This window comes from Trichechus manatus, unplaced genomic scaffold (assembly GCF_000243295.1).
Source record: "Trichechus manatus latirostris isolate Lorelei unplaced genomic scaffold, TriManLat1.0 scaffold00052, whole genome shotgun sequence".
NCBI classification, from domain to species: domain Eukaryota; kingdom Metazoa; phylum Chordata; class Mammalia; order Sirenia; family Trichechidae; genus Trichechus; species Trichechus manatus.
In genome coordinates this window covers 10,004,121-10,015,017 of record NW_004443988.1, presented here as the reverse complement: position 1 = coordinate 10,015,017, position 10,897 = coordinate 10,004,121, and the positions used below count along the sequence as shown (strand labels likewise).

At 41.1% G+C, this 10,897-nt stretch overlaps 1 protein-coding gene across 1 annotated transcript in view; it reads left to right on the top strand.

Moving 5' to 3' along the window:
- The window catches only part of ALK (ALK receptor tyrosine kinase), a 1,033,821-nt gene extending 1,023,464 nt beyond the window's left edge, over window positions 1-10,357 (top strand). The window contains exons 27-29 of the mRNA XM_004377648.3: window positions 4,086-4,220; window positions 4,884-4,974; window positions 7,672-10,357. Coding sequence (XP_004377705.1) covers window positions 4,086-4,220; window positions 4,884-4,974; window positions 7,672-8,373 — 928 coding nt within the window. The 3' untranslated portion in view covers window positions 8,374-10,357. The remainder of the gene's footprint in view (window positions 1-4,085; window positions 4,221-4,883; window positions 4,975-7,671) is intronic.
- Window positions 10,358-10,897: the final 540 nt, after the last annotated feature.

The following is a 10,897-nucleotide window of genomic DNA, read 5'->3' as shown; positions in this document are numbered from 1 at the left end:
CATCAAACCTTCTGAGTTGCTGTTGTCAATTTGATCTCACATAGATAATTTTTTTTTTTTTTTGTACCTTACTTGAAGGTTTACAGAACAAATAGTTTCTCATTAAACAGTTAGTACACGTATTGCCCTATGACAATGGAAAACAACCCTACGACATGTCAACACTGTCCTTTCTCAACCTTGGGTTCCCTATCACCAGCTTTCCTGTCCCCTCCTGCCTTCTAGTCCTTGTCCCTGGACTGCTGTGCCTCATTAGTTTTATATTTTATGGGGCTATCCAATACCTGGCTGAATGATGAACCTCGGGAGTGACTTCACCACTGAGCTAAAAGAGTGTCCAGGGGCCATACTCTCGGGGTTTCTCCAGTCTTTCAGGCCAATAAATCTGGTCTTTGTGAGTTAGGATTTTGTTCTATATCCTTCTCCAGCTCTGTCCAGGGCCCTCTGTTGTGATCCTAGTCAGAGTAGGCAGGGGTGGTAGCTAGGCACCACCTAGCTGTACTGGACTCAGTCTGGTGTAGGCTGTGGTAGCTGTGGTCCATTAGTACTTTGGACTAATCTTTTCATTTTATTTGTTCTCTTCATTCTCCCTTGCTCTCGAAGGGTTGAGACCAGTGGAGTATCTTAGATGGCTGCTCACAGGCTTTTAAGAGCCCAAACGCTACTCACCAAGGTAGAATGTAGAACATTGTCTTTACAAACTGTGTTAATGCCAATTGAGCTACATGTTCCCCGAGGCCATGGTCCCCACAGCCCTCTGCCCAGCTAAAATTTATTTTTTAACATGATGATACAGATACAAGAGTCAATAGAAAGGTTAGAAGTCAGAGTTAAGCTTCCAGAAAATAAAACAACTATAATAAAGAGATGTGATATAGGAATGAAATGATAGGCAATTAAGAGGATTAGATCAATAGATCCAATTAGCTGCTGATGTATAGGCGTCTCGAAAAGAATGAACAGAGGAAATGCCAGAATAAAAACATCTAAGAAATACTTCAGGAAGATTTCCCAGAATGGAAGGCCATAAATTCCAAAATGAAAGCATCCACCAGGTGCCAAGCACCATGGATAAAAAGATCCACACAAGAGCACATCATCATGAAATTTTGGACCAATGGTGACAGTAAAGATTCTACAAGCCTCTAAAGAGAAAAATAAAATAATTAATAGTAAAAACTAGTCCCAGATAAAAGATGTTGTTGTTGTTGTTAGGTGCCATTGAGTCAGTTGCGACTCATAGCAACCCTATGTACAACAGAACAAAACACTGCCTGGTCCTGCACCATCCTTACAATTGTTGCTATATTTGAGCCCATTGTTGCAGCTACTGTGTCAATCCATCTCACTGAAGGCCTTCCTGTTTTTTGCTGACCCTCTACTTTACCAAGGATGATGTCCTTCTCCAGGGACTGGTACCTCCTGATAACATGTCCAAAGTACCTGAGACAAAATCTCACCATCCTCACTTCTAAGAAGCATCTGGCTGTACTTCTTCCAAGACAGATTTGTTCATTCTTCTAGCAGTCCATGGTATATTCAATATTCTTCGCCAACACCATAATTCAAAGGCATCAATTCTTCTTTGGTTTTCCTTATTCACTGTCCGGCTTTCACATGCATATGAGGTGATTGAAAATATCATGGCCTGGGTCAGGCGCACCCTAGTCCTCAAAGTGACATCTTTGCTTTTTAACACTTTAAAGAGGTCTTTTGCAGCAGATTTACCCAATGCAGTACGTCGTTTGATTTCTTGACTACTGCTTCCATGGGTGTTGATTATGGCTCCAAGTAAAATGAAATCCTTGACAACTTCAATCTTTTCTCCATTTATCATGATGTTGCTTATTGGTCCAGTTGTGAGGATTTTGTATACATAAGAATCACCTCGGGATCTTGTTAAAATGTAATTCCAATTTAATATATCTGGGGTGGAAATCAGAATTGACTCAACAGCAACGTGTTTGGTTTTTATGGGTTTGGGGTGGAAATGAAAATTCTCAGCAGGGGGTCGACCGAAATGAACTGGTTTGAATCTCTTTTTAGAACTCAGGTCAAGGAATGTGGATTTTAGTCTAAGCACAGTGGGATGCTAGTGGAGGGCTGTAAGCAGGAGTGTGACATGACCCTTGTTTTTAAAAGATCACTCTATCTGCCATTGAAAACAGACTGGAGTACGTCAGGTGAAAATGGGAAACCAGTTAGGAAAATATTGCCAAGTTATAGGTCAAAGAGGAGTGGGGCTTGGCTTAGTGGTACCAGTGGAAGTAGTGAAAAGTGGTCAGATTCAAACTCTGTCTTGAAAGTAGAGTTAATAGGACTTGCTGAATGATTGTGGAGTGGAGGCAGGAGGCACTTCCTATGTTTCTGGCTTAAGCAAATGGGGGAACAGTGGTGCCACTGAGTTGGGAAAAAACAAGAAGGAGATGGCTTGGGTGCAGAGCGACTTCTGTTTGGACCTGTTAGCTTGAGTTGCCGTTAACAGACAAGTGGCATTAGATATAGGAGTCGGAAGCTCAGAGAACTGAAACAGACATCAGAATCAGCTGGCAGGACATCTGAATATAACGCAGGAATGTTTCGCCCCCATTTTTCCTCAGAGCTGGCCCTTCTCTCTACCACACCTGGAGACAATTTTCCACCTTCAAGTTATGACTAAACAAAAATAAGATTTAGCCTTAGAAAGCTGGTAACAAGCACAGCACAATTCATGATTTAAAAGCGCTTTCATCAGATTGTTATCCCCATGATTCAAATATTAAAAGTAATCAGTAATCACTTTTGCTATTTCTATAATTTCAGGCAGAGCAAGTTTAGTTGTGAGAGAAATAGTGTAATTTTCTTCAATATTTGTTTTTATTTGATTTTGTGTGCTTTGGCGTCAAGCTTTGGGCTGGCTGCTCCTACTTAGGACAGCCTTACAGGTGATTAAAGAACCATCTGGCATACAAAGTATAGATGTTTCTTCTCGGTCAGGTTGCTAGATAAAATACAAAATAGCTAGTTAAATTGAATTTTAGATAAACATCAAATGATTTTTTAGTATAAGTATACTCCATAAAATATTCGGGGCATATCTATACTACAAAATTACTCACTGTTTATCTGAAATTCAAATTTAACTAGGTGTCTTATATTTTTATCTGCTAAATTTGACAACCCTACTTACCTAAAACTATTGAAGTTCTATGACCAACACTACTTCCTTCTCCTTTGAACTCTAAACCAAGAAAAGAAACATCTATTTGCAGTCTATGTACTAGTTCTCTCAAAGCATACTATGATCTATCTATCTAGACAGGCAGAAAATATATAGCTGAAATTTCCATAAGCAGAGTACAAAGGTTCCAATTTTTCCACATCCTCACCAACACTTAGTTCCTTTTTTGTTTTTTTTTTAACATTAGCCATCCTAGTGGGTATGAAATGGTATTTCATTGTGGTTTTGATTTGCATTTCCCTGATGGCTAATGATGTTGAGAATGTTTTTATGTGCTTGTTGGCCATTTGAATATCTTCTTTGGAAAAGTGTCTATTCAAAGCCTGTGCCCGTTTTTTAAAATTGGATTGTCTTTTTGTTGTTGAGTTGTAGTTCTTTATATAGTGTGGATACTAACCTTTATCAGTATATGATTCACCACAGTATTTAAATATTTAAAAAACTGAACACAATACAGAAAGTGTATGACAAATTATGACAAAACAAATTAATGGAATGTCTTACAGCTATTCCAAATTTTATTTATAAAATGTATTAGCATGGGAAATGTTTATGCTATAATGGAATGTGTAAAAACATCAAGGCTAAAAATTGCATATTGAATATGACTGTAATTATGTTAAAAAAATCTAAGCACAGAAACTTAACTGGAACAAAAAAAAAATACAATGTTAACAGTGGTTATCTTTTTATGGAGTATTACCTGCAGTACTGTCTTATTTTTACTTTTTTTCCATTTTAAAAATTCTCTATTGTGGAAACATATATAATGAAAAAAAGGATTAAAATTTGAAGTGTGTGTGTGTGTGTGTGTGTGTGTGTGTGTGTGTCCATCCATCCATATCTTCCTCTGTCCTGTGCACAGGTCCTTTGGAGTGCTGCTGTGGGAAATATTTTCCCTGGGATATATGCCATACCCTAGCAGAAGCAACCAGGAAGTTTTGGAGTTTGTGACCAGTGGAGGACGGATGGACCCACCTAAGAACTGCCCCGGGCCAGTGTATGTCTCTCTTATGGACATTGCTACTAGTTATTAAGCACAGTTTTTCTTTTCAAATGATATCTACGGCCACATATGCTTATTTATTTTAAAATTAAGGGGCAGATGGCTGACCTCGTTTAACATGCCCCAAGATAGAGATGTATCTGAGACTTTAATGAGATGGGTTTGTCCTTGGCCCCTGGAAAGCAATAATGCCAAGCCAGAAAAGGGATCTGCCTGGGGGTTGTGGACTCACCAAGCCTGCACTCCACAAGCGTCTCCTGAGACTTCGAGTCCCAGCCTCAATTCCTGCTACCCTACACCGTATGTTTGGATCTCCTTTAAATGTTCCCTGTGTTCTCTGTGGTCTTTCACCTCCTTCCCACAAGCAAGGCAGATGAGAAATAGAATATGCTGTCCCAAAAGTGGAACAGAGTGAGAGGAGTCCTGTTTAAAGTAAACACCAGCCTGTCTGTGTTCATGAACTCTGATGTTAGAATCATTATGCCGGGACACTATTCCTCGACCCATCAGCAGAGGGCAGCAGGATCTAGCTGAGGCGCCACCCTCAAAGATGAGTGTGCCGCCCCCGTTCCATTCAGAAAAGAGCTGGGGAGAAAAATGTATTTTTCATGCTTGTGTTTCTCCTGATTTTCGTAAATGTGCTTATTCTTCTTTTAGGTACCGGATAATGACCCAGTGCTGGCAACATCAGCCTGAAGACAGGCCCAACTTCGCCATAATTTTGGAAAGGATTGAATACTGCACCCAGGTATAAACATTCTTCCCCTTGGCCAGAATTTACTCCGTATGGAAAAGTCTTTACATGACAAGTTGTGAGAATGGATGCTAGCGATCTATAAAGTGAAATGCTTGGTATCTCAGTTTGCCCATTTTGTAAAGTAAATACTAGAAACTGCCACGTTCTCCACCAGCACATGACACAGGGCCAGACGCTCAATAATATTAGAGAATCAGTTCAATTTGCAAGTATTAACTCAGTCCCTAACAGGTACCTAATGTTTTATTAGACAGAACCGGAGCTTCAGAGAAGTATGGAACACACCTGCTCTCAAATAGTTTGTAGTCTGGATGGAGAAATTTTAATATGTGAAATAACTGACAGTATCTAATTGTTAAGTTATATGCTGCATAAGGGAAGGGGCCTGGTAATCTGGAGACATTTTAACATCATCAATAGCATTTGCATAGTATTTATAAAGCACAAATCACTTTTCACGAATTTCATTTTATCCTCACTGAGGTAAGTATAATATCCCCATTTTATAGATGAGGAGCTGAGGTTTGGAGAGGTTGTCCAAGCCACACAATTTTTGGTCTCCGTGCAGATCCCTTGCCCATTTCCTTCAGTAATGAGTGTAAATTGTTACTTCTCTCCCTGACTGCCAGCAGACAACTATGCCTCCCATCTTATCGAGAAAGCAGAGGTTATGGGGTGAGAATTCCCTCAGTTCCCTCCCTGTCTCCAATACAAGCTCATTTGCATCTGCACCAACTCTCCCCAGCTTCCTTCCAGTGTCATTGGAGGTCCTGGAGCCTGCTGGTCAAGGCTGATCCCTCCACCAGCCACACCACTGCCCCGCAGGGCTTTCCATTGGTGTATCTCCTCTCTTCACTGTATCTGCTTCCTTCTCCTCTCTTGGCTCTTATTTTGTCAGAATACTACATTCTGGAGAATACTTTTAGAAAAGACAGACAATAAGTAACTACCTCTCTAAATTCTCCAATCTTAATTGTGACCAAAAAAAGTATACATTTTCAAATTAAAGTCATTTTCTAGCCCCACCATTCCTTTCTCACAGGTACTTCAAGCTCAGTAGTTGGTGAGCTAGCATTTATCTAGTTGGACTGCACTTGCCATGTTACTAGGGGTTCTTTCAGAGAACTTTATGTTCAATGAAATTTTAAGTTGTTATAGTGTAATATTAATGGAATACACCCACTTAAGAGTAATTTTTCTCCCAAGCATGTACAGTAATATCCTTCTTAAAAGTAGGTGGTTTTATACAAGCATATTTGAAATGACTCACTATGGAAATTAACAATAAACAAGGAGAAAACTAAAGGGTGAAAAGAGAATACGAAGGTATTTTTTTGCCGGTGAATATCAGACCAATGTGTTTTTCTGTTAAACTCAAGTAATGGAGGCCTTTTCTCAATTTGCGTAAAATATTAATGAATTCAATTTCCCCAAATTTGTTTCCTTCCACAAATTTTCCTTAAACCTCTGGCTACTGCTTCTGCTTTTCTACATGACAACCTATTAATGTAAGAATATCTAGCACAAAACTGATTTTGTATATGTTTTATTCATTACCAATTGCCATCAAGTCTTTTCAGACTCATGGAGACCTTACCCGTGCCAGAGTAGAACTGTGCTCTATAGGGTCTTCAGTGGCTGATTTTGTGGAAGTAGATCAACAGGTCTTTCTTCCAAGGTACCTCTGGGTAGACTCAAACCTCCAACCTTTTGGTTAGCAGTGGAGAGCATTAACCATTTGCACTACTGAGGGACTCATTTTACCCATTACACCTCAGTATTACCTGGTTTCCATAAAAGGCACCATCACATCTAAACAAGTGAAAGAACTGCTGCACTATGATACCTGTCCATGTAATGATGTGATGATACAATGCAGAAAAGGTTATAATCAAGTGTAACCCAGATATGATGAAAATGCTAGATAGCTGGGGAAGAACAAAAAATAAACCTTGTAAGCCACCATGGTGTGTGTCTCTTCTCTCCTCCCCTCTCCTCCTTCCTTTTCCCCTCTTCTCTCCTTCTTCCTGCCCCGCCCCCCGCCCCACACCTGAAGTCAAACATAGACTTTTCTGTTTAGTTGGAAGGATTTTATTAAGAATAAACTGGAATAACAAAAAATAACAACTAATTCATCATGTTTTTTACAAATTCATTAATCTATAAGGTTTGCCAAAAGGTCACCTCTGCAAAGCTCTTCCTGAACCCCTTCAGTGCCCCAGGCAGTTGGGTGCCCCTCCTAGCTCCCTGTACACCGTCCATTATAGCACTTATCCTCTGAGCTCTTCAAGGGTAAATATGATTTCACATTCACTTCTTATCCCCTGCTATTTATAAAGTTTTCACTGGCTAATTCTTTTCAGAAGTAGACTGTCGGGTCCTTCTTCCTAGTCTGTTTTAGTCTGGAAGCTCAGCTGAAACCTGTCTGCCATGGGTGACCCTGCTGGTATCTGAATACCGGTGGCATAGCTTCCAGCATCACAGCAACATGCAAGCCCCCACAGTACGACAAACTGACAGACATCTTATCCCCTGGTGCCTATAAATTAATATACTCTCAGTAACTATTGAATGGTTTCCTCAACTGCAGATATGTTTAGAAGAGGTCATGCCTATGGTAACCTTCCAGATCCGGTATCTTTTGTCTGTGATTCTAACTTTTAATCAATTCATTTCTCCTACTGGTAGGATCCAGATGTAATCAATACCGCGTTGCCAATAGAATATGGCCCACTTGTGGAAGAGGACGAGAAAGTGCCCATGAGGCCCAAAGACCCCGAGGGGATTCCTCCTCTCCTAGTGTCTCCTCCTCAAGCAAAACCGGAGGGCGAGCACAGCCCGGCCGCCCCACCTCCTCTGCCCAGCGCCTCCACCCGCAGAGCCGGGAAGAAAGCGGCTGCGGCCGAGGTTTCCGTAGGAGGCCCTCGAGGGCCAGCCGGGGAAGAGGGACACGTTAACATGGCATTCTCTCAGTCCAACCCACCATCAGAGGTGCACAAAGTCCAGGGATCCCGAAACAAACCGACCAGCTTATGGAACCCAACCTACGGCTCGTGGTTTACAGAGAAGCCTGACAAAAAGAACAGTCCTGTAGCCACCAAGAAAGAGCCGCGTGAGCAGGGAAAGGTGGGCCGCGAGGGGAGCTGTACCGCGCCGCCCAGCGCTGCCGCGGGGAGACTGGCGGGCGCCTCCCTGCTGCTGGAGCCATCTTCGCTGACCGCCAGCATGAAAGAGGTCCCTCTGTTCCGGCTGCGCCACTTCCCCTGTGGAAACGTCAACTATGGCTACCAGCAGCAGGGCCTGCCTTTGGAGGCCACCACAGCCCCTGGAACAAGCAGTTACAAGGACCCCATTCTGAAAAACAAGAACATGACCCAGCCAGGGCCCTGAGCCTGCTGCGAACTCATTTCTCTTCCTTGGGAACCCTAAGCCCGAGGCAGGGCCCAGGTGATAGTTCCTCCACACACCAGAGACCAAATGTCATTTTTCATTCTGTGCCAACTTGTTTTGAAGTGCCACTTAAAAAAAGATGTATTTTCATGCTTTGGAAAGGTTTCGAGCATGGGTTCATCCTGTTCTTTCAAAAGAAGAAAATAGACGAGTGATAAACAGAAGGCCGGGATTTGGTTGCATAAGGTTTTTATGCATGGTGGTTGTCTACTTCCTTATACTTCTTTGTGTGTGCTCTGCTTCAATGTAGTCAGAATTAGCTGCTTCTGTGTTTCGTAGCTGCAGTCGTAGATGTTTCCTTGTTGATGTGGATGTGGACCACTTGAGGGGAGAGGGAGCGGAAATAAAGGAGTTGTTTGTAATGCTTCAGCACGGGGAAAGACGTTCTTTACTTGGAAAAGAAAATTCATATACAACTGAAACTTCACTTTGATACTTTAATAGTGCTGATTCATCTGACAATTGTGAACACGTGGTGAACACTTCCAGTAGCATTAGAGAAAATGTGTATGTGTTCATTTAAACGAAACGCAGACATTCACAATGCTTTGAGGATGATAAAACACCAGTATAGATCCAGAGATTCAAGCATCCTATTAATTAATATACCTCATGCCTTAAGAAAATTATCCCACTAAAAGTGCAAAACTGAGTGTGAGGTGTCCTACTGGATTTAAAACTCAAGATATAAATTATTATTTTAAAAGTTTCCATTAACTAAACTATGATCGTTAAGACACAAAACTTTCAAGCAGCAGTGATACATCAAAGCATAGAAACATATGCACTCATGGGTATAAGTGTTAATATGTTTTAAACCAAAAACTGCTAACAGTTTCAGTCATGAATCCACCAAATTGAAACGCTTCTACTTGTAGCGACAGACTGGGCCAGTGGATTAACAGGCACCCCAGTGATCGTGAGGAGGTTCTAATGCAGTGCTCACCGACATTTTCTCTCCTTTAATCATGGGACCCTAGGGTACATACGAACACAAATTTGCTGAAATATACATAGCATAATCTTTATAGGTGTCAAATGCGCATTTAAAGCAAAGTATTTTTTCTCTAGGCGGCAATGAGTGAAGGAATTAAGCACTTGGTGCGCTGAGGACAGTGACATGGTATAGTGGGAGTTCTAAACTTGGTTTTCATAGATGAAATTTATTTCTATGAAAATGAATTGGGAATCTGTTAAATTTTTCTTACATATTTATGCAATAATGCTTTACTTTTTATTTACAGTTTTCATTTTCTTCTGTTTTTCTGCTTCTCCATTCTCATACCCACTTTCTTATAATAGCTGTGCTAAAGCATCACCTTGGTAGGAAGCGTGTTTGATTACACACGAGGCACTGCAGCATTCCCAAGCAGCAGGACTTGATTCCCTGCTCTGTATGTGTATGTGTGACCAGTTAGAGCATCATCCCAATCTAAAGTATCGCTCTGAACGTCAGAAAGCTATTCTGTTCCAAGTCCATACCAGACAACTGTTCGTTCTCTGAATGCCGCTGCCGTGTCCTAGCGCTGTAGTCCTGTGCATCCTGTAGAAGCACGGATACGCTGGAGACCACTTTCTTATCTGCTTAGCTGCCAAAAGTATTGTCATCAGACACACATGAAGATGAAATGTCACTGAGTTCATCTCTAAATCACTGTGCCGGTCAGCTTGGGTTCATGACAGGCACAGAAGTAAACAGTCTAATTATATAAACTGTAATCTAACTCACAAGCCACCTGAAGGGGCTCAAGAATCACACTTTGAGAAACACTCCTAAAGGATAATGATAGACAAGCTGTCAAAAACTGAGAAACATGGTTTCGTTTTACGTTTGTAACCGTAGTAACCAACTAAACAGAGAGAGTGCTACAATGGTTAAACAGACAACTCTTTACTGTTATTAATGGGGGAAAATCGGATCCCTTGCTATTCTTAAAAACTAAATCCATTACATTTTCAGGTTGTGCCTTATTATCACTGAGATGGATTTGTTGATTGATTCTAATTGTCTTTACTGGTATCAATTTTCATGTAAATGATAGTCAAGTCTTAAGAAATGCCTGCATACATGGATAATAAACAGCTCCACACTGAGATGTGAAGGCCACAGTTGTTTCATTTAAGCCGGTGTAACCCCTGGGAGTCAGCATCATATGAATCTGGACTATTGTCCCCTTGCACTTGCTCCAGCCAGACGACTACAGCAATTCATATGGATGCTGCAGACTCAATATTTATTAGCAAAGAAAGTTCCACCTAAAATTTGAACAAACAGGCACAATTAAAGTTTGCAGAAACCCTACCAAACCCATTGCTGCCGAGTGGATTCCGACTCATAGCGACCCTATAGGACAGAGTAGAACTGCCTCCTGGAGTTTCCAAGGAGCAGCTACCAGGCTTCCAAAGTTAGTTTGCAGAAGCTATGTTAATTAAGTCATAAGTTATAACTATTTATATTCCACGT